Source organism: Podarcis cretensis, assembly GCF_951804945.1.
Source record: "Podarcis cretensis genome assembly, chromosome: 6".
Taxonomy (NCBI): Eukaryota; Metazoa; Chordata; class Lepidosauria; order Squamata; family Lacertidae; genus Podarcis; species Podarcis cretensis.
In genome coordinates this window covers 34498538-34523456 of record NC_137175.1, presented here as the reverse complement: position 1 = coordinate 34523456, position 24919 = coordinate 34498538, and the positions used below count along the sequence as shown (strand labels likewise).

Genomic DNA, 24919 nt, shown 5'->3' with positions numbered 1-24919 from the left:
CACAAGTCAGTCCCATAAAATGGAGACCAAGTCACAGTCAAAAAAATGAAAAAGCCACACACAAAAACATGCAAAAAATAGCAAAAACAAAAGCTCCAAATATCACCTCTGTGTTGTGTGGGTCCTTGGGACTCAACAGCCAACAGACTCAACAGGAAGCCTCTGATTAGCAGTGGGGGACTCAATTTACAAATGGAACACACTCAACAGCAAGCAGAACATGTTCAGCTTCCAAGGCAAAGTTCACAAACCATAACACCTACTTCCGGGATTGGAGCGTTCTTATTCCAAGTTGTTCATAAACTAAGCTGTTCTTAAACCAAGGTACCACTGTATTGTAATATGTGTGGTAGGAAAGTAAGACCATTTTTGGACCACTGCTGTCACCTTCATTGATCAGGCCAATTACATTTATACTGGAGCAAGGAGAACAAAAATCCTGACAGAAGCATTGTGATGATGGTGGAATTGTATATCGGTGTCTCTTTTCTCTAGATTTGTAAACAAAATAAATGATAACCATAGTGGACTATGTTAAACTTGATTGATTGATTGCATTTGCACCCCACACTTCAGCCAGAAAGTCTCCCAGAGTGACTTCCATAAAATCACACTCCCTGCCTGCAGGCTTACAATCTAAAAACGACAACTTAGCACAGAAGTAGGGAAGAGGAAAATCTGAATCAAAACTCAAGCCCCAATTTCTCACCAGTTTTTTCTATATTGACTAGCTGGCACAGTTCAGAGGCTGGATGTGCCTTATGGAGCTGGGCCGCCAGCAAAGCTCTGCTTCCTCCCTCTCCCATTGAGGCAGTCTGATGGAATTTAGAATTAAACACTTAAACAGTGTATTTTGATTCACAAAGTGTTTGACAGCTCTATAATTTCTGACTGAAAAATTCACCATAATTATGGAATTTATTTTTATTTCAACAGGACAAGGACAACAAAATCTATTTTGCTTCAATAGCCCCTCGAAGGTTGAACAGTGCAGGTGACATAGAAGAAAAGGAAAACCGGTAAGTCTTTTTGAATTTGGGGCTCGACTCTTAAAGAGGTGAATATTTACGAGCTGAATCTCTGGAAGATTCTTTCTCTCCCTCCCTCCTTCTGCATCACATACATAAGTTTCACATCATCATTCCACTTATGTTTGAAACAAAGAAGAGCTGTGTTTTGGCTGTCTCCCAAATGAACTTCTAATATATTTAAGCTAAGTAAAAAAACAATTTAGCAATATACAGTCCTGTTACTTATAAGGCTTTCCTTTTTTCCATGTTCCTCTATTTCTCTCTCCCTTTTCAATTACCAGATAAAGTGAATGTACCTGGTATTTCCTTTGTATAACTGGGCTGAATCCAACTAAATCATTGCATGCTCAGAAATACTTCCATGAGTGCAATGGAACTGCTTCCCCCACTTCTCCCCACAGTGTCCCTCTGCAAATCTCTCTGTCCCCCCCCCCCCCCAATTCTCTGGAGTATATTTGGGGACAGTGCAAGGGGCACACGGAAGGAAGAGACGTTTCTTTGTGCTTGCAGAAATAGTTCTGCACACACAGTGATTTACTTGGATAAAACCCACTGTTCTTTCTCCTTTCATATGTTTCTTCTCTCTCAATCACTCTGATTAAATCTGGGAAAAACAAAGTCTTATAATTAGAGTTCCCCTTTTGGACTTTCTGTGTAAAAAGGAAATGAATTAATCTATTTGGGTCAGAATATTGGGAAAATACCTCTCGTTTTGAATAATTTCTTTATGTAACTGACGGATGGAAAATTGGAAGTCCCTTTTATTTTTCTTCTCTTTTTTGTTCCCCCTTTTCTGTTTTTTGTTCTTATTCAGGTTAGTTTCTTTGATCTTACTGTGTTATGAAAAAACTTTAATAAACTCTTTATTTATTTATTTATTTATTTTTTAAAAAGGGAATGACCAAGTCTTTTCTGCAGGGAAAGTTGGATAACAACTAAAAAAATTTAACATGGAGAATAAGAATTGGTTTTCAATAGCTGACATGCTTAATATCATATACTATCATGTTCTTACATCAACGGTTTTTAAATCTATTTATCCTTTGTGTATGTGATCTATTACAAATAGTCCTGTTCACATTTGGCTGTATCGCCTATTACTGTAACATTTCTTATTCATAATTAATTCTTAGATTCGGTAGGCATTTTATTATTTAGCTGGAGCACATAATTCTAGTTTGTGAGCATGATATTTGCTTTATATTTTTATAGTGATATGACAATATATTCTGCCATAGGAAAGGTATACTGATCTTTACTTTTGGCCATGCTATCTTTTAGTGGTAGTTTGTTGATAATCTCAGCATTGCATATGTACTTAGTACCCTCGAAATAGTTCAGAATGTAGAGCTATATTACAATTTGAACCATCTATTCACTATAGACTGGCATGTTTCTTAACACCCAGTTTGACTAGCAATAGGCTGTGGGATGGCTTGAGGGTTTATCAGTATAGATTTCAGTTTAAGATCCCCCCACTCCTATTGCATTTGCAGAGAATCTGCTGTAAATTTGGTACGGAGTGGTTCTTATACCCGGCAACAGTGGAGGGATGAACCAAAGGGAAATGAAGCACCTGCAACTGGTGCACCTTCCACTTATGTATCTACTTATATGAAAAGGTGAGTCATGTTAAAACCTCTGCTTTTAAGATGTTGCGTATTGCTTTTCATCTAACATTTACATCTACAAAAATCTGAGAGATATTATGATTACCATGAAAACCAGTGACGACAGAAGCCTAAATGATTTGCCAGTTGCATCCGTCTTACTTCTCTTGTATGCGTGCTGAAAGATGCAGGTTTCATATGCCTGTGTACTCTTTGCTTTTCCTATATGGAGAAATCATACCCATTAGGAAAAGTGTCTTGTGTGAAGTAGCAGAAAGTGTCACTTTATCTAGATACTTGGTAGAAGTTGGATACATTTGTGGAAACTACAATAAGGCAAGTTTTATACTTTACCTTGTAGAGAATCCTGTGTAATGTCAAAATTACTCCTTATGGGCACCTTGTGTCCATAATAATTGCTTGGATCAATTGAAACAATGCACAAACACCTTCCTTTCAAATACAAAGAAACATTTATTTATTTCAAATAATACTAATGTTCTTAAAAAATGTAAATAAATAAAAGCAAAAAGTTATTGAACACATCAATGTTGTGAGTCTGTTATGAACCAACAACCCAACTGATTTGGAGTATAGGCATAGAAAATAACAGTTCAAATCAGGAACGGAAATAAGAAATGATACCTCTATTTGCTGGACACATTTCTATCTTATGCTAGTCTTCATTTGACAGAAGGTGTGGTAGCTGCTCCTAGGGTTTGATAAGACAGTTTAGATATGTATAAGAATAGCCTTGCCAGGATCAGGGCATTCGGTCTCCCAGTTGCCAGTCAGAGAGAGGCCTGTGGGCACCCCACAAACAGGACATTAGCCCATACCATACTTGGTGCTTCTTGGCAACTAGTATTCAGAGGCATATTATTGATCCTGGAATAGTATGCACCCATCATGGCTGGTAGCCATTGGCAGCTTTATCCTCCTGTGAATTTGCCTAACCCCGCATTGAAGTTGGTGGCCATCATTGCATCCTTTGGCAGCGAATTCCACAGTCTGTTCTGGATCTTACAACGTTCAGTTTCTTTGGATGATCCTGGGTTTTTCCTCCAAACCAACCAACCACAAATGTTATGATCTTTCCTCTTAGGGACATTGTTCTAGTCCCATTATCATTTTGGTTGCACTTCTCTGCACCTTTTTCAGCTCTACAGAACCCTTTTTGAAGTCTGGTATCCAGAACTCAACACAGTATTCCAAGTGTGGTTGCACCATAGACTTGTATAGCAGCATTATAACAGCATTATGCCTGTTTTATTTTTGAAGGCCTTTCCTAGCAATCCCTAACGCAGAACATAATGTATCAATTCCTTAGCGTCTGAGCCTGAGTAGTGAATGTTTTAAACTTATCTGTGTTGGGTTCAGTGAGCTTGATTGTATGCGTTGTGTTGCACTGTGATAGACTTTAAGGCCCAAAATCATTCCGGGAATGTATTCGTGCTTAAATGACATGAGGCGTTTCAGTCTTAACTGAAGTTACTGATCCTTTTACCTGTGCCTAAACACTTTCATGTTGGCTATTTCATTCTTCCTCAAGCTGTACTTCAGCCATCTCTTTCTTTACTTGGATATTTCTGAGCTTTCCTTTCCACTCTGCTCTTTTTCATTTTGTTATTTTATCCAACAGAATAATTTGACATGTATACAGTACGTTCAACTGAATTTTTCCATTTTCCTGTTTCTTCTCTTTCCCCCCCTGTTTTCAACCTATTACTTTATCTCTCATGTTTCTTCAGTCTTGTTACAATGGCTTGCTCATTTGACTTCTACTTAGCCTAGGGAATTACGTATAATCTCCCTTGCCTTAATTTTGCTGATAGATAAACATTCCCTTGGCAATTAACCAGGGTCCTGTGCTGGTCTGCAACAATATTTTCAATCTTCTCTGAAGCAAGTGATTTTCTGCTGTCTTACAGTGCTTCATTTGGTAGAAGTAGTGACCTCAGCAGTCCCTATATTTCAGCCAATCGCAATGCATCTTCTGCTACCTCACCCACTATTATTGGTTCATCTACCTCATTGGGCACAGAGTGGCAACGTGCCTCTTGCCCTTCATCTGTCAATTCTAGCACTACAGCATCAGTACGCCAGTTTAACAGGTAAGGGCTCATAATATGTCCACTGAAGAGGGTTTATCAAAGTGCCCATAATTTTTGTGTCAAAGCAGTGATGCTTTATGGCAGACATAGGCAAACTCGGCCCTCCAGATGTTTTGGGACTACAGCTCCCATCATCACTAGCTAACAGGACCAGTGGTCAGGGATGATGGGAATTGTAGTCTCAAAACATCTGGAGGGCCAAGTTTGCCTATGCCTGCTTTATGGTGTGATATTTCAGTCTGAAAATTCTTTCCAAGAGGTTCTATCTCTAGTTAGTAAAGTATTCGGAATGAATGTTTACAAACTCCATACAAACCAGTTTCCCCCCCTAAATACAGTGTTGAACTGTGTGTATGCCTTCCCCCGCCCCTTCCCCAGACCAATCAGGTGTATAACTTGAGTCATTTTGGCATTCAGTGCTTTAAACTTTTAATAAGCAAGTTACAAAAATATTTTAACTCATATGTATTCTTTTTCAAAAGGGACGCGGGTGGCGCTGTGGGTTAAACCACAGAGCCTAGGACTTGCCGATCAGAAGGTCGGCAGTTCGAATCCCCACGACGGGGTGAGCTCCTGTTGCTTGGTCCCTGCTCCTGCCAACCTAGCAGTTCGAAAGCATGTCAAAGTGCAAGTAGATTAATAGGTATCGTTCTGGTGGGAAGGTAAACGGCGTTTCCATGCGCTGCTCTGGTTTGCCAGAAGCGGCTTAGTCATGCTGGTCACCTGACCCGGAAGCTGTATGCTGGCTCACTTGGCCAATAAAGCGAGATGAGCGCCGCAACCCCAGAGTCGGCCACGACTGGACCTAATGGTCCCTTTACCTTTTTCAAAAAATGTTGTATTTGTATTTTCCAAAGTGGCAAATAATAAAACTAAACATTACAAGACAAAATAAAACAAAGTCATCCATAACATAGACATTTTCCTTCATTATTTACATTGGGAAGTAGTAGCCTTTCTTGTAAAACTGAATAACATGGCATTGACACATTGCCATTACAGAAACGAGCATTTTATACCAAGGTGTCCTTCCAAAATGGCTCTTGTCCTGTAGGAGGCTACATTTCCTGCATACCCATGTTTACAAAAGACATAGCTAGAAACCAAATAGAGGCAAATGCATCAGGATCTACTAATCTCCTTAACATAATATTATGTGTCAATTGTTTAAGTCAGCACAGTGCACCATACATGTTTCACCATGCTTGCGCTAAGATTCTAGGCCATCTTCACCACATAAATTGTCAGTAATGCATGATGCACCAAGAGTAAATTGTTTCCCAAATCTTTAGATAATAACTGGTCTTTTAAAGGTTTAACTCACTTTGTTTCCTATACCCCCTCCTTTAGGGTGCTCTACCATTGCACATGAACCCCTGTTTCATATTTTTCAGATCCCCTTACAGACAACAAACTGACTCAACAACAGAGAAGAACACAGAGGGCATCTCTCCTAGCATTCCATTAAGTGTCATAACAAATCTTGCTGTACCCAGTAGTGCCAATGGTGTCACAACTGCCAATTTTAACTCAACGACTGGAACAGAGTCCTCTACTGGTGATGCTAGGGATCGGAGAAGGTGAGTGAGTATTTTGGTGGTATTCTTGTGAAGTGTGTTTTGCCTTCACCTGCTGTAACAATTGATTAGAAATGTTTTCCTATGTTAGTGATCAGATTGTGCTTGGGTTACACTGAACTATCTGGACTAAGCTGTGTTGCAAATATTTGCGAGGGTTTGAAATTATATTTCCTGGGTATTCACCCACTGTTGTGTGCAAGATTTCCTAATTTTTGGTATTTACAGTCAAGATGTATTTGTGGTTAAGGTGACTTGGTCACAGCCACTATTTTGAGTTTGGATAGGATTGTGTGGGTGCGCATGTATGCTTGCAAGTGCATTTTCTTATGTATATTCTATGCAAACATATTTTATGCAAACAGTTCAAAGAAGATCTAGCATTTCTTTTAAGCTTTCCACTACCCATTGTCTTCATTCAAAGCATAGTACCTCCAGATTATAGGTTTTGCATAACAAAGCCACATGATTCTGCTCATTCAGTTTCCTTTACTATGTTTTTAATCATGCTGTTGATTGCATGAATGTTTCATTGTGAGCAGTTGCTGGAATTCTCCATGGTACTATGCTGACCTGGCAGTACTGAAATGTACATTAGTTTTGCCCACATATTTTTGGAATGGCCATAGCTATCTAAAAGAACATTCTTTTATGGACATCTCATGTTATTTTGTGGGACACGGAGGGTGATGCAGTTGGTTTCAGAATTGCAAATCTATGGGCAGGATTCAACTAAGTTGCTGCATGTGCAGAATGAGATCTGCTCATGCACTGAGACTTCTCCCTGTGTGTGTTCCCTCTGTATCCCCTAAATTTGTCTTGGAGAGTTCTTAGAGGGAACAGGGGAAGGAGAGGGAGGAAAGTCCCAGTGTGTGAGTGGACTTCATTTCCCTCATACATACTCCACTTTGTACTACATTGAATTCACCCTATATTTCTTTTTTATTATTATTACCTAGCGGTTGAGCTCTGTTGAGATGACCTTGGTTTCAGATGAGATTAAAGCAGATAATATTAAATGGTGACCAATTGTGGGGTTTCAACCATATTCTTAGTAATGTAAATCTGTCAGACATTTTGAGAGGAAGCCTGGTAGGTAGCTTAAAATGAAAAATAACAGGCATTTGCTAGATACCACAATATGGGTTTTCAGCACTTAATGGCAGCTGTCACAATAGCACATTCATCTAATTCAGTGTTCTCAAAGCTCCATGTTTCTCTTAGCAACAACAACATAAACTCCCAGACTAATATTAGATCATTAAGATGCCTCCATAACAGGCAGCTCTTACTTGCCTATTTGAAGCCACCGGATTAAAACTGAAATGCATTGCTAGGTTTAGGAGGAGAGAATAAGTCATCTGGAATGTCCTTCCTTTCAGAAGGGTGCTGCTACACTGACTGAAAAGCTGACTGGAGATATGACTTTTGAACAAATTCCCTACATACATTTTGTTCTAAGTGCATGTCCAAATTGTTTCTATTCAGGTTTCATTCATTATTTTCCCACAATGGTGTGATAACTTCCATCTGATCTAATCCTACGTTGGTCGAGTAACGTCTGGATGGAAGAACCGCATGGAAGCCCTGCGCTTGTGAATTGTGTTCACTTAGCCATTGTGGTTTCCTCATACAAACATTAGCGAAGCAATTTGAACTGTACTAGGTTGAAGTGACTATTGGGTTGCTGTGGGAAATGAAACCAAGACTACAGTTGACCTATGATTAATAGCAGGTAGATTTGCGGTGTCTAACTGCAGAGTGATAATCCATCATAGAAATTAGATATTGAAATGGAGCCTGCTTTTGTACTCTGCTCTTGTTTCAGCATTAACTGGGGAAGCCTGGAAATTTGACTGTAGTTTGCTGATGCATGTTTCTTTACACTGAATTATTCTGCTATATTATATCAATGTTGTGCTGAGTTTGCTGTCTTAAAACCTTGTCTATGCTGCCTTAGCAGTTTGGACTTGGGTGGTGAAACAAGTTCATTTATACGCATAAGCGCTCTATTTTGATCTTGCTATTATTGTTTGCTCATCATTTATATTAAAAGCAGCGATTAAGACACATGAATGATGGGACTTGCAGTCATATGATTGAAAATATCTCACATCTAGCAAATTTTTAGATTAACCAGGGGAGATCAAGTAAATCATCTACTGCCAGAACAAATATGTGACTGATGTCCATTTCTTTTTTATAATGTAACTATAATTTTGTAATACTTATGGAAAAATCAAACTAAACTGTTTACCTTCTGAAAACGAGACCTTTACCTAGCCAGTTTCTGAACAGATAGTGATTGCATGGACTTCATTGATGTCAGTGCTGTGCTATGAACAACTGTCAGTAAGAGAGAACCATGCTGCTGATTTGTGCTATGTTGACTTTCAAAGTCCTTGAAATTATTAATAATAATTCTGCTTTTGCTGTTGTCATGATTTTCTCTCAGCTGTTTACATAAGGCTCCCATTTTTCCTAGGAGGAGTTTCCCCCTTTTCTTGCAATCTTGAGCTTTGAGTTAAGCTTCTATGGCTTGTTGGGAAGGAGGGGTATAGACATGATTTAATTTTGCAAATAAGATTAATTAATTTAAAAATTATATATTATTGTATGAAGGCCAAGAACTGCAAAACAAGTGGTTGGTCATTATATTTGTTTTTGTATTCCCTCCCCCTCATATATTTTGTGTTTCTTTTTTGTTTTTGTTGAGAATATTCACATTTTTAAAAGAAAATGGCTTGGTAGGTTAAGCGTATCCTCTTAAATAGTGAGTACTACTTTTCAAAGAAGTGTGTATGTAATGGGAATTGGGGTTGCTTGTGCGTAAGCCGCAACTGCTCCAGACTGGGTTGTTCGGCTAAAACCTTTCCCTGGCTGGACAGCCCTTACTCCGTGGCTGTCCTAGTCACTGGCAGAATCCATCAGTGGGCATTTCCTGAACTTCTTCCAACATAAAAGTTCTTTGACACCAAGTCTCCGCCTAGCCTCCCTGCACGGAAGCTTTCTGCGCAGAGTGGGCGTGCCTAGCGGAGGTCCTGTGCTCTCCCCGCTGGTCTCGGTGGAAGAGTCTCGGAGCCCTCTCTCCGAAGCCCTCTCAGGCTCCTCTTTCTTCCTGGCGTCACGCTGATTTCCTTCCCCAGAGGAAGCTCTCTCTCTCCCCCCTGCTGGTCCCCTCTCCGGCATCATTGGGGAGCCTTAACTCCACTCTTGGCTCCGATGGCAGTTCCCTGACAGTGTACATTAGAGGAATTGACCACAGCCTTGCTAGTGGCGGTAGAGTAGCTGCTATACTAGGTGCCTGCAGAAGTTGATGTACATGGGCTCCAGAAAACATAGGTTATTGTACCATTTGGTGTCACTGTTTGAATAGTTTCAATTGTTCTGCTAAATTCCACCATTGACTATGTGCAGAATTGCTGCCCGTTTCTAGTGTTTGCACTGATTAGCTATGATTTACTAAGTTATGAATGAAGGGAAAGTGTTTATTTCTAAGGAAGTGCTTGATAACAGCAATCACTTCCTATTTCAAATGCTCCATAGATGGGTATTGTACTAATTGTCAAAGAGCTGTTTCTGAAATCTCAGCCTAGTTGCTTTCTGTGTTTTGGGGCACCACCTACTGTTTAGAGATTGTGCCTGCACTTGGGCCTACTCTGGCAAACATTTATAATATAGCACATGAACCTCCAGGAGAGAGAAGCCTTAGTTCTGAAGGTCAGACATACATACAGTGGTACCTCGGGTTACATACGCTTCAGGTTACAGACTCCACTAACCCAGAAATAGTACCTTGGGTTAAGAACATTTCTTCAGGATGAGAACAGAAATTGTGCTCCGGCAGCATGGCAGCAGCAGGAGGCCCCATTAGCTAAAGTGGTGCTTCAGGTTAAGAACAGTTTCAGGTTAAGTACGGACCTCCAGAACGAATTAAGTACTTAACCCGAGGTACCACTGTATTTTGTAGATGTTCTTCTGTCTGCCTTTGGCCATTTATTTTTTGATTTGTAAAAAGAAATTGCATATTCTCTGTCTATATAACAAAGTAGCACAATAATAAGATTATGATATCTCCCCAAGAGATATGTTAGCCGTCAAGGAAGAAAGATGGAGATGGGAAATATGAGAGAGAACAGGGAATCACGTAGGCAGTGTGCATGGAAAAGTGGTGGGACTGACACAAGAAGAAATAAAAATAAAAATTGCATGACTCTATGGGTGTGGATGGGGAAGAGAGGTAAGGGAAGATTTCCACCAGGCCTGTAGATCCCAATAAGTGACCAAACAGTATAATCTAAACAATGACCCATGAATGAAGCCAAGGAATCTTCATGAAATTCTTACTGACTGCCCAAATTACTGTATCTGGATTTTAGAAGGAGGTATTTGACTAGTAACTGTTTCCTGGAATCTAGATTTCTCTGAATCATTCCCATAAGCAGGCTACCTGATAGAGTGAATCTCACTAGAAAAGAATGGAAATTACTATGAAATCAGATTCATATTGGATGGGAAAAACACACACATGAGATGCAGATTGATATTGGTTGAAGACACTCCATGTACAGGATACAAGTTTCATGTATTTATTTGTTTGTCGGTTTGTATCCCACCCTTCCTCTGACATAAACATTTATAAAAAATATAACATAAACATTTATAAAAAATAATAATATAAAAGCCAGAATCACAAGCAAGCTTAACAGAGATAATCAATGACAAGCAATACCACCCCACTAAAATCACTACGATATCAATGTTTAACAAATAAAAATAAATTTGCAGTGTTGCTTCATCTTTTTATTTGACAAAGGTAGCTTGCCTTGGTAGAACTTGGTTGTTTGAAATCATTTTTCTTGTGTAACTATGAATCTGTCATTAGCTCTCCCATACTTCAGAATCATGCATGAACATATTTCAAACTATTCTTGCTTTATCTTACCTTTCATTGCTTATTTCTTGATACCAATATGGCACAGTCTGCTTTATCCTCGTGCAATGAAAATATTTGGGACAATAATCAATATTCGATTATTCTAAGCGTGTTCTGCACAATTTATGCAGTTGTTGGTATTCAATTGTTGTAGAAAATCAGGACAGAGGAAGATAACCTTCTGAAAGTGTTAGGAAAACCTCATCTCAGATACTTACATAACTCCAAAGGGTTTTCAGGGGGCTACTCTATCTGTAAGTCAAAAGGTTGTTCAGAGCCCTTGTTTAAAATAGCATGCAGGCTGTAACATGTATCTCAAGGCTGCTGAGTTCAGTTATCATTGCTGTCAGAACTGTATGCATTGTGTGGTGACTCTTGGTCTTATATGAAATGGTGATTATGCGGCAGGTTAATCTGTTTGGTACAGTTGTAAGTTCATGCCACGGCACCCTTCATATCTCTCTCGCACAAGTGTGCACGCATAAACACACACATCACAAGTCTTAAACAGTTGCTGATTCTGTTTTTCGTCAAAATGAGGAATTATTTCATATTGAAGCACTTCATTTACCAGAACAGTCTTGTAATTTTGCAAGGCTCTGACAGATTCCTACATGAATAAAGTACTTAAGATACTATTTCCCCTTCCATGCCACATACTTGGCACTGTGTTAGGAAAGGAGGGCAAAGGCTCTCTTAAAGAAGGAACCAGTCAGCCAACACCTGCTACTAAAAGTGCTTATCAGCCATGCTTTTATAGTTTGCGATAAAGTCGTTCTTTTATAAAAAGAGCTACCAGTGCTGGTGTGATGATGTAGGAGGGGCAGGAATTCTGCCTGCTGTTTGATTTTCCTTGTTGGGAAGAGGAAAGGTTGTTGTTGCTTTATCAGGCATCAGACCACATTTTTATGTGCAAGAGGTCAGGGTGAGGGCTTGCGTCTTACCGGAGAAAGCCTGGCGACCTGTGGAGTAACTGAGCAGGTATACATGAAAGGGTTTCAGCTTCTGGAGGGACTTCCTGACATAGTTCAAGGTGGGAGTTCTTATTGGCTCAGATTGTTGCATATTTGTGCTTAGTGCAAAAACAAAAAGCTGTGCAGATTAAAGTAGACCAACATCTAACTTTACTTACTAAACACTTATAGGCTTAGCTTGTGCTGGACTTTTAAGAGAAGTGCCCAAAATAAGGAGTTTATGTGCTAGGAATGACTTACAGTTTGTACCCAGAAAAATGGCTTTAAAATCAGGTAAAGCTGCCTTTCCATTCTTGCCTCAGATACTAACTGAATGTATTTCTGTGTTTGCTAATGTTCATTTAGGATGGGTGTACTTGAAGAATTCTGCTCTTAACAGAGAGCATTTATGTATATTTTCACTGAAGACTAATAGAGAATTTGGTTAAAACTGTTGTATATTCCTTGCCTGCTGTTGGACTCTGAGATGTACATACATGCCCCCTCTAAGAATCCTGGGATCTGTAGTTTAAGGGTGCTGGAATTTGTAACTTGTGAGGGGTAAGCCACAGTTCCCAGGATGGCGGTGGTGGTAAAGGTGCTTAAAATTTATATTGTTTGTGCAGCTTGAGTCATGAAGGGGAGTAGTCAGGGTGGAGTTTTGTCACTTTCGCTTTGTTATATTCTTCCACAAAATCAGTTTAGCCATACAGTGTAGATTTACAGTTTAAATAATTTTATGCACAGTGCATGTAAGTAAAGTGTGCTAAAATTCAAGGTACAAATCTTGAAGCCAGTGTCAGCTCCAGGTTTTGGAGGGCCTTTGGGCAAGGCAACCTCCATGGACCACGCTCCCTCGCTGAATCTATTTTTTCATTGTAGCAGGTCCAGTGGCTTCCCATTGAGGTGTGACCCTTGATTCATGTTGATCCTTGACACCAGCCCTCATCAAATCATATGCCTTGCAAATATTAGTTTTCCCCATATTTTTTTGACCCATGAGGTGGTTACTTTCTAGTTTTTCTTTTCTTTTTTAAAGTTGTTTTTAAAGTCAGTTCTTTGTAAAAGGTTGGCATCTCTCTGGTGAATCAGGAAATCTTTTTCAGATGGCAATGAATTTGCCATGATACCAGCTGTCTTTTGTGAACAAGAATATGGAAGAGTGTTGCTTTGTGGCTATTACTGCTTCTTGTTCAGCACATTTCAGTCTCCTCTTATTAAATGTACCTTGGCTAATTAGACCTGGACTGTCTGTACTCTTTGGAAGAGCTAAACCAGAATTGAGTAAAAGCACCACCATAGTATCTGGGTTTTGCTTTCTGGACTAGGTCAGCTGGGCTGCTCCTGCTAGTCTCTGTTGTGTGGAAACTGGCACATCCTCTCTGTGGCTTATACCTTTCTAGTCTACACATTTCCTTTAAAGGATGCAAACTTGTGCACACTTACCTGTGCATAAATCCCAATTAACTTGATAGGGATTACTTCAGAGTTAGACACTTATTTATAGTAAATTATTATTATTAAAAATATATACATATACAATATATACATATAAAATATCACATACAGATGGTTACAGTAAAAACACCACAGCCCCAGTCCTTTCCTTTAAAGTAAGTGGTCCTAATAGAGAAGAAAGTTCCAAAGGGGTATGTGACTATTTATAGTATTTTTACTCTATTCTTCAGCTGGAAAAACAGTTTTCAGAATGACTTGCAAATATGAATATTAATATAGTAAATAAATAATAACAGCTTTCAGGCTTACACACTAAAAGATAACACAAAATGAAAAGAGATGGTGAGGGAGGAGGAAGAAAGCAAACCTGTTCACTCATTTTTAGTTCGAGGGGTTTTTTTGTGATGACCACCTGGAATGGTTGCAGGTATAGCAGCCTTTGCCAAATCCTGGTGTCTTCCAGATGTTTTGGACTACAGCTCCAATACTCCCTGGCCATCGTCCATGCTAGCTGAGACTGATGAGTCTTGTAGTGCTAAACATCTCATGGGCACCAGGTTGGCAAAGACTTGCATGTATAGTGCCTTTAGTCAGCATTAACAACTGTCTTCATGCCTAAAATTCTGCACCCTACGCTGTTACACAGACCTGGTTTGCACATTACGCTAAACCATATTAAAAACAAACAAATCATGTTTAAATGTGGAAGGGTAGATCACTTGTGCATTCCGCTGAAAGGTTTTCACTCCATTCATCTCCCATTTCTACAGCTGCCACACCTCAGAGAAAGAAGCTACAGTCTCATTTATTGTGATATCTGAACTTGAGGTTGTGGTTTATTTCTCTCCAAGCAGTAAGTTGAGAGTAAACCATGGTTACTGCTTCTGGTTTGTAGAGAAACAAGCCATAGCCCCTGGTTCAGATGTCATAACCAGACGGACTCTGGTGACTTTCCCATCATAGTACTTCAGTACCGCTTGTTTTTGATGTGTAAAGAGGAGCTATTCTTAGGGATAGAAAGAAGGCACACTTTGCTTTTTTCAGACTTATTTTTGGAGGGGGGAGAGAACCCCATGCAAGCAGGGTGCAGATGTAGAGAATCAAGCACTTCTTCATTACTTTTTTATGTCTCTGCTATCCGAGTTACACAAGAGTATGACCAAAATATCATGGAGGTGCTAATTTTGAAAACAATGGCTTTGGCTTGATTTCCACAGCATACTTAATGGTTTATTGATGAGACCCTTCTGTGCATTTCTAATTCAAATAAATTTTCAATCCAAATGCACATTTGATCTAGTTCTCTTGTACAACTCAATTATAAACTAAAATACTTGATTATGTGCCATATAAGAGCTTACGTGGAGTCCGGTCAGTACTGGGACCCATGCTTTTGAACTTGTTCAAAAGTGTTCTGTGCCACTGCTTGTAGCATTAGACTCCCACAGGGATTATTTCTTTTTGAAATTTTAGAACACAGCAGGATCCCTTCTAACCCTAGATATGAATTCTAAATTTTAATTCCATTTTGGTTATCTCAGTGTAAGACAGAGTTGCATACTTGTGGGCGGCTATGCCCAAATAAAACAGCTGATATAAATCAGTCATCTTGAAATAACTTAGTTATAAGGTGGTATTGTTACTAGGTTTCTTCTATCCATGTGAGGAACTTGGATAAATGTTGGTAATCAAATATTTTTATTACGTGAACAGAACAAAATGACTTACAAGAAAAGGCATAAAACCTTAATTTGCCTATATATATATCTATATATATCTTTATGTATATATCTCCATTCTGTCCATTTCTTTTAGGTCATATCTGACTCCTGTCCGGGATGAAGAAGCAGAATCTCTAAGAAAGGCACGGTCCAGGCAAGCTCGGCAGACTCGTAGATCTACACAGGTGCAGAACAATAACTTTTTATGGCCTGTTTGATGTCGGGCTATTTAAAAAATAATTATATAAGTAGAATTATTTAATGCATCCTGTGAAGATGCCTAACACTTCCCCACTCACACTTCATTGCTGAGTTCTCCTTTTGAATGAAGTTGCATTATTTCTGGAAGACATCCAAGATCACACACTTGTGAATCTCCAAAGAAGGGAATTACTTCCATATTATACATTTGAGAGATAAAAAAATTGGTCTGTAAAAGCTCCTGTAAAAGGAGATTATGATTTTTTTTTCTTAATGGAAGAATGTTCAAGGAAAGTGTTGTCCATGGGTAGCAATGTTGCATTGTAATGTTCTCTCTTAAAAACATCTCTGTACCTGCTATGCAGTGACATTATGAACCACTGATGTTTGTGATTCTGTATTTAGCATTTCTTCCTTCTTTTAGGGACGCGGGTAGCACTGTGGGTTAAACCACAGAGCCTAGGACTTGCCGATCAGAAAGTCGGTGGTTCGAATCCCCGTGATGGGGTGAGCTCCTGTTGCTCGGTCCCTGCTCCTGCCAACCTAGCAGTTCGAAAGCACATCAAAGTGCAAGTAGATAAATAGGTACTGCTCCGGCGGGAAGGTAAACGGTGTTTCCGTGCGCTGCTCTGGTTTGCCAGAAGCAGCTTAGTCATGCTGGCCACATGATCTGGAAGCTGTACGCCGGCTCCCTCGGCCAATAAAGAGAGATTAGCGCAGCAACCCCAGAGTTGGTCACGACTGGACCTAATGGTCAGGGGTCCCTTTACCTTTACCTTTACCTTCTTTTAAGCTGATTGATATATTAAAGTGGTGATTGCTAACTTTCATGCCACTGGGTCTGACCTATAATTAGAAATTGGCTGAGCTTGGGCTTTGTGGAAAACGTAATGTAATTTGTGTTGAGGTGTGGATTCAGTGTAAGAGGTGTAATGTTAACAAATACAGTCATACCTCGTAATGTGTCCGCTTCAGGTTACTTTTCAAGTTGTGACCTGCAGCAACCCGGAACGGTTACTTCCAGGTTTCACCGCTTGCGCATGCGCAGAAGCGCTAAATCGCGCTGTGTGTGTGAGCAGATGTGGCACTTCTAGATGCGAATGCTTTGAGTTGTGGATATGCCTCTGGGATGGATTACGTCTGCAACTCGAGGTTCCACTGGATAGGTATAATAGACTTGACTTTCTCCCATTTCCCAGGGTGTAACACTTACAGATCTTCAGGAGGCAGAGAAAACCTTTAGCCGATCTCGGACAGAACGGCACGAACAGCCAAGTGAAAAATTGGAAAGAACTGAAGCAACTGAGGAAGACCGTGAGAGGCAGGCACAGACTGCAGCAAGGGAACCTGGGGAGACCCGCTCACGATGGAACAGAAACTTGGATGAAGAGGTCAGTAAAACTATTGTTTTGCCAAAGTTTTGCCAAAGTTAATGCCAAAGTTACAGGTTTGAACCCCCATGAGTCCCTTCCAACTCTATGATTCGGTGTCCAGCTACCTTTTTTCAAAATGTTTTTATGGCTTGAGATGAGCATCAGGTTTTTAATTATTCTGCTTTAAAGGTTTTAGGAGAGTTTGGATCCACTTTTTGAACGTAAGCACTGTAGCTGTCAGATGTTGCTTTCCACTTCACCATTCATTTATTATGCCCAACAGTAAGGAAAACCTATAAGTGTAAAGGAATACAAAGTGTGATGAGAAAATCATGCTGAGTGTTCAAAATGAATATTTGTTCTTTCCAAATACTTGAACTGTAACTAATCAGAAAGCTGTATTAGCAGTGTTGTTGTTTTATTAACACTTGGAGGGCATGTCTAGATGTCAGAACTTAATAAATGGCATTTTAAATAGTTTCCATACAGACTTTCAAGGGTTGTAATATTATTAACTGACAAATGATTTTCATCTTTGTCTACAGCTGTGAGATGATACTACCTAATGCAGGTTCTCTGACCATACAGTCATTTTTTTCTTTTTCCCTTAAACCACAAGGCAATTTTTATGATAGCTTTGGAGATGTGCTCATATCTGTAGGCTTTTAAATGGTTTCTCTTGCATTTAGATTGTAGGTATGGTTCTTGTTGGGCATGACTCAAACTAGGTTTGCTGAATTTGCTAATCCACATGTAAACACACATGGAATCATTCGCAAGATTGGGATACATACAGATTTTGACCACAAGGTGACAGGGTGACTATACAAAGTTGTGTTGCAGTGGGGGGAGTGTCTTCACCCCTAGACACTAGATTATCTACATTTTTCCTTCTCTGAAATGATTATGAACAAAGATAGATTTAAAATCCTCTTTTTCACACTATCATTATTATAAGTAAAATAAGCTTTGTCTCCTAACTCAAATGATTATTCTTGTTCTTTATAGCCACCCTAAATCAGAATGGAATGAACCTTTCTATAGGTAGTCTAACTCCATTAATAGAGTATGATTAAAGATTGAGGAGAAAACTTGTACTTTGCTAGCTGTTAATTATCTTCTTATTAAGTCATTAATTCTGCTCATTTGTCTTTCAGTCTGTTGGTCAACGATTGAGGGGCTCGGCGCAGCAAGAGAAACCCACAAGCCCCATCTCTCCTTCATTAGCTCCTTATCTTTATTCAAGTTCTCACCTTCCCAAGACAAGTAGATCTGTATCTTCTGATACTGTGAACCCATCAGACTTCCAAAGCACATCTGCTGCTGACATGGAGAAAAATGGTATTTACTATTGTAATTACAATATTGTACAAATCTTTTGAGTTTGTTTTTGTACCAGATAGTGACTGTGTAATACTGTGTCATACTTGACCAAGAAAATCCAAGAATATCCAAGAAAAGCTTCTCCACCCTTAATATATAGTACAATATATTACAATATATACTATTTGGACTGCTGAATCTTCTTTGTCTGGGTTAACAAAGCCAGTATCAACTGCAACCAACCATGCCCTGGGCCCTCCAATCTCTCACTCCACCAGCAAAAATAAGACGCCTATCCACATGATGCTGACAAAAAAAGCATCACTCATAAACTCTGAGAAGAAGAAAAGTTTACAGTCTCTCTCACCCCCCTTCTTTTTTTTTCTTCCCTCTCCCTCCCCCACTTCTCTTACCCCTCATTGCCTACAACATAAATGTCTCAAATTGACTGTAATTGATGGGTATGAAAATATGATTTGAAAATAGAGACACTGAATGTACTCTTGTTACTTATGGAAAATCATTTAATAAAAACGTTATTTCATTGTTGTTTTTTAAAAAAATATCTCTAGGAATTTGAGCCCCTCCTGAAGAATCACATTAATCTCAGTTGAATGTTTCTTTGAGCTAATGGCTTCGCATCATATTAAAGTACATCTGCTTTAGGGAGGATCCACTGCTTGGTCTTTGAAATTAAAAAAAGAAATATAAATTGTTAGGTGTTTAGAATGGAAATCTTTATGTTGGGATTAATTTGCCTTAATTTGATAATGTTTCCATGGTATTGGTAAATCAATTTACCTGGCTATTTATAGCTAAAACTATATTTCTTTGGACAGAATACGAAGATCAGGATTTGGATGACAGAACTTCAAACAAGCAGTCGGTTAGAGAGAGGAGGCGGCCGAAAGAGAGACGAAGAGGCACAGGGATCTCTTTCTTTACAAAGGATGTAAGTAATGACATTCCTGGTGGAATTGAAGGAGGATGAAAAATTAACCAAGTTGCACATACCAATTGCTAGGGAGGCAAAATCTAAACTGGAAGTGCAAGATCCAGCTGTGAAAATGAGAATACTGTTTCAATGCTATTTAATATGTAAATGAGTCAGCAATCACTGTCCTGGCCCTCAAACTCCCAGCTCTTGTTCTGCTAAATATTTTAATGCTCAGATCAGTTCAGTACATAAGGCACACAAAATGGCATACATTCTTTAAAAATGAAAGTGACCTTCAACAAATGCCCTCCAGTTGCATGAGGCTGCTCATGAACCTGAAGTTTTGCTGTAACTCATGCCCTAACCATAGTTTACTGTGGTGTGAAGGCACTGTCAATATCTGAATTGACCCTGCTTGTAATATTTTTCAAATACTTTATTTCTTTCTTTTCTAAAAAGCAAGTTACTTTTAGGGAACATGATTGCATCCCATGATGATGAAACTCACTGTTTTTCTGTTCTGTTTGACTGAAGCAGTAATTTATCTGGTGGTGCATGGTTTCAAGGATTAATTATTAGAAGCTTCCAAACTGTATAGTCTTCTACTTTCTGTTAAGATATTTTGTATAGATAGATATCTTAAAATACCGTGTCTTGCTACCTAAACCTTTCTTACTACAAATATATAGAAAACCAGTGCTCCATTTGAAATGTTCATGGTATGATTTCTTTCCCCCTTTTTGATTTCCTAGGATGATGAGATGGATGGTACTGAAGAAGTGAAAGAGGACAGGGTAAGTGAACAATCTAAAGCATATATGTGTATTTGTTTGTTCTTGTGAATCTTTGGCCACAGGATAGTTCTCAGTTCATTTGCATTTTGAGAATATGTACGTGAAAGTGCGCTTTGAAATGTTTTTCTGGAGTTTGTACCTGAATCTAGCAATAGGCCTGGTATTCTCTTCTGGTTGCATTATCATTACTTTAAAGTAATAAAATTCTGTAGCTCTTTTCCTTGTTCATTGGACTGTAGGATATTTTTCAGTGTGTTCAGTATGTCAAAAGCAAGAGAAAACGTACTTAGGTTTGTGCTAAAATTTGAGGTGCACATTGACCACCAAGTTAGGTTTGAACCACAATTCAGTGCTTCAGAAATATGCAAGACTTGATCTGAAATGCTTTGGAGACAGACTGGTTGTGTCATAATCCAAATTCCAGTTTGGAAAAAGTGAAGCTTTGTGCCTCCCCTAGTTACTAATAAGGGGAAATCACAAGATGGCTGTAACTTTTCCCCCTTTGATAGAATTGAGGAGTCCACAAATTATTGTACAAATTCTGCCTGCCTCTTTTATAGTCTGTCAGTCTCTTTATACTTTCTTTCAGCAGCATTATAGGCAAGCATGTTCTTTTCTACAAAATCACTGGCAGAGGGCCATTCTCCACTTAAGCCAGGCCCATTCACATCAGTAGTGGAGATAACATTCCCTGAGCAACATGTGAGAAAGAAATGCAAACTTTCCCTAGGCAAAAGAACAGATGACCTCATTCTTGATCCTACAGCATTATTTAATGTTATGGTAGATGAAACAATTGCTCACCTAGGTAACAGGTTTAAGCAAATGTTGCAGTTGAAGGAAAAGTATGAATTGATAGTTGATGTTAAATATTTGGCTAAAATGGAAGATGATAACATTGGAAAGGACTGCAAAGATGTATTTTTGCTCCTTGAGAGAGAATGATTCAGCAGAGTTGCTGAAAATTTTTTTTTTTTTGTTATATAATCAATCTCCAGAAAAATGCACAGGGACGCAGGTCCTAGGGCTTGCTGATCAGAAGGTCAGTGGTTCGAATCCCTGCAATGGGGTGAGCTCCCATTGCTCGGTCCCTGGTCCTGCCAACCTAGCAGTTCGAAAGCATGTCAAAGTGCAAGTAGATAAATAGTTACTGCTCTGGCAGGAAGGTAAACGGCATTTTCATGCACTGCTCTGGTTCGCCAGAAGCAGCTTAGTCATGATGGCCACATGACCCAGAAACTGTCTGCGGAAGAGACAAACGCAGGCTCCCTCGGCCAGTAAAGCGAGATGAGTGCCATAACCCCAGAGTCGTCCATGACTGGACCTAACGGTCAGGGGTACCTTTACCGTTTTAGAAAAATGCACAGCTTCATAAGTGTAATAGTCAAGGTATTTATATCAATTTATGTGTAGTACTTCACATTACTCTCACTTTACTTGTACTTGTTGTGTTTAGTGAGAGGACAGTTTCAAAGTTGCAATTGATAAAAATTATCTGTGCTCTTTTGTGTCGCAAGATCACTTAGTCATGCTTATGGTTCTTGGCTTCATCTGCCCAGACTGCCATTAATCCATTTGGCTATAGTCACACATGGTTTTGTTCATGAACATCCATGATGGTGTTTCATCAGACCATCATGACATCATTGACAAAAATCTCATAGGCTGCTGCAGCCAACCACATTAAATGGAAGGATGGGCACAATGAGGCTGTCAGGGCAAAGGACATGGAAGATGCTGCAGGGAATAGTATCAAAGCAGTGCAAATGTATTAAGAAGAAATGCAGGGGCACTTTTGGAAAGTTATCTGATGTCATGTTTTCATAAATACTGCTGGCTCTGCCAAAAATGATTTTGATAAGATTTAATGATTTAGGACATCACTGAATGACCACATCACTTAGCAGAATTGCCACTAGAGGGAGCATGTTCTGCAGCTTTCAAAGTATGAAGTGAGAAACTAATAACTTTATGTAAGAACTTCCAGTAAGAGGAATTGGGATTCTTAATAAATTTGGACTGAAAATTGCTTCTCTTAAAACAAATAATAGTGCAGCATCTCTTCCTTCAAATAAGCTTGTCAAATATATTTGATGTTAGAAGTGAGATAAATAAACAACAGTTGGGTAGTCTTGCTGAAATCATTTTTATTTTTTTGGTTGGGACTCATTTTGAATTTTTTCCTCGAACTGTAATAATTTGGCCAGATGTTGATCTTGTGTTATATGTTATATGGAATTATATGTACTGTTAGAAGCCTGCCAGATGGACAGAAAGCTAAGTACTAGCACATGCTCAGAAGCTGGCTTGATTTGAGGGTGGTTTGTCTGTGTGTAAAAAATGCTACGTTGAGGCTGTTATGAAAAGTAAATCTAACTTAATCTATTAAAGGTAAACACACTAAAAATGTAAATCTGTAATGGCTCATTTCAAAAATGTGGAAAAGTTGCACATGTGACCTTCTGCTTGTGCAATGCTCGATCCAATACAGTTTATAATTCTGTGGTTGCAACAGGTGACATAAAATTTGTAGAGCATCCATCTGCTAAAGCAGGGATGGGGAACCGTTCATCCTCAAAATGTTGTTGGACTCCATCTCCCAGCATTCCTGACCATTAGCCATGCTAACATGGACTGATGGGAGTTGGAGGCAAGAAGTGTGGAGGGTTACATGTTTCCTGTACTTGCAGTAAAGAGCATGCTAGGAATACAAACCGAAACTGGATGTGTTTGGAAATTATGTAGTTGGAATTCACCTGTCCCGTGGCGTGAGTTGCTGATCACCTGATTGGTTCAAATTCATGATCTTAAACTTGTTGGTGTTTTTCTACTTCTTTTTGAGAATTCAGTGAATTATCTATGCTAATATTTCAGCTTTAAAGGTGAGTTGCAGGCTTGTGCTGATCTCTTGTATATTTAACACTTGCTTTGTTACAAAAGTGCTACGCCTTCTGTTCTCATCATACACCTAACAGTTCAGCGGAAAGTTTCCCCACCAAATCACACTGCTACTCCTACAGACCTTCTATAAAATCTTCCATTCATTTCTCTGCTTTACTGTCATGATGTTCTCCAAGAGCAAAGTCTTTTATGTCTGCCCGCAATAGCTTTTTGTGTTCTGGGATTGAACTACCTAATATGGTGAGGTATGCCCCAGTCAGACACTCCTACAAGTTCCTTTGAAGCAATGGAGTTTGCTTGGTAGTAATGTTAGGTGAGCCTCTAGCAGACTAATATGGAAGAGCAACAAACAGTGAACAGTAACATGTTGTGCTTTTAACTATTTTTGTAAATAGAACAGTTGTGATGCACAATTCCTTTTTTGGGAATCCAAAGAGCATTGCCTAGAAGGGCATTTTTCGTGTTATTTTATTTCCTAGCAGAGAGGCTGTATAGCACTTGGAAAGCTTTCATCCTGGCTTATGTGCAGTGTGGGAGAAAAGGCAATTTTTAGATTATGATAAGATAAAACATTTAATTATGAAAAATGGTGGGGACATACCTTTGATTTACTAGCTTTCTAATAAAGAACCCTGTGCACAGAAGTGGTTTGTAGACCTGCTTCCCCCATAGTAAACACAGTTGGCAGGATATCAGACTAGTAAGAAGTGAGGACAAAATGACAAAAAATTCATTGAAGTTGCTGATCTATAGCAGTCCAAAACTGAAAGCCATTTATGTATTTAAGTGTAATTTAGGACACGTGATCAACCAGGATATGAGGAGCACAGTAAATTAGAATTCTGATATACGGGACCTTTTTTTTTTACACTATTATTTCATATGTTTGTACCTGAGTACGTTCCCATATTTTGTTCAAGCTTATGCTCACTCATAGGTGTAGGAAGTAAGTCTTCCATGCTATTTTGCAATCATCCTGATGCTGAACTTAAAATTGCTGAACTTTAAAGCCAAAAATAAAGCTAAGTGGTACCTGGCTAGTTCTGTTTAAAGGCACCTATCATTTCGGGGCAGAATGTTATTGTAAAAATTGCACACAAGTCTAAAAGTATGTCATATAAAGTAAGGTTGTGTTGGTCTTCATTGCTGCCTGTGAATAAATTATAACTTAAACTTAGAATTGCTATTGCTGAACCCTTTCCTATCCGGCTCATTACAGTTGGATGGGAATTGAAGTCCAAATGATGGATGGGAAACAGAAAAAAGATGGTCCAGTTAATGTTTCCAAACATAAGTTGGGCGAGCCTTCTCTACCTCAGACATTTAACCTGATGTACTGTGTCAGACTAATAGCCTCTGTAGCCCAGTCTATGTTCTTAGATGATGGCCAGTACTGAGCAAAGCATTTCAAAGTGTTCAGTAGCTGCAAGTCTATGGTGGAGTGGTTTGTCTCCTATAAACAAGGCTACTTAAGTCTGTCCCAAGTAGCTTTGTATGTCTTGGGGAAAATTAACTGCAAATGAGAGGGAAATCATTTATCCATTTATTTTAATTTTAAGGGGAATAATGAAATTAGGCTAAGCCTACTGATGAAATGTTTCTTTTCATTTTTTTTTTTTTGAAAAGTAGAAATCATGAGACCAGAATATCTTTAGAAACTTCCTGTGAATGAAACCTATGCTTTCTAAATTACTGTATTTCAGAGTTGAATGTTGCCTTGCTTTGAATATAGTCATTCCTCTCTTTTGTGTGGACCAGGCATCCCCATCCTTTGGCCCTCCAGATGTTTTGGACTACAATAACCATCATCCCTGACCATTGGTCCTGTTAGCTAGGGATCATGGGAGTTGTAGGCCAAAACATCTGGAGGGCCACAGGTTGGGGATGCCTGGTGTAGACTACTGGGCAGCAGGGTAGGGGTAGGCCACACCTCAACAACAGTCCCACTTTCTCCCTAGTGTCCAACACCAGGCATAAACCCTTAAAAGTG

The 24919-nt window shown here is 39.1% G+C and overlaps 1 protein-coding gene across 9 annotated transcripts in view; it reads left to right on the top strand.

Annotated features, from left to right (window-relative positions):
- Positions 1-24919, top strand: part of PPP1R12B (protein phosphatase 1 regulatory subunit 12B) — a 108897-nt gene that overhangs the window by 40008 nt on the left and 43970 nt on the right. For 7 of the 9 annotated variants that reach the window (XM_079979000.1, XM_079978999.1, XM_079979002.1 and 4 more), the window contains exons 11-19: positions 937-1019; positions 2528-2653; positions 4573-4755; positions 6150-6335; positions 15495-15585; positions 16801-16992; positions 18132-18315; positions 19137-19249; positions 19987-20028. In XM_079979000.1, coding sequence (XP_079835126.1) covers positions 937-1019; positions 2528-2653; positions 4573-4755; positions 6150-6335; positions 15495-15585; positions 16801-16992; positions 18132-18315; positions 19137-19249; positions 19987-20028 — 1200 coding nt within the window. The remainder of the gene's footprint in view (positions 1-936; positions 1020-2527; positions 2654-4572; positions 4756-6149; positions 6336-15494; positions 15586-16800; positions 16993-18131; positions 18316-19136; positions 19250-19986; positions 20029-24919) is intronic. The other 2 variants (XM_079979003.1, XM_079979004.1) reach the window with 2 other exon arrangements.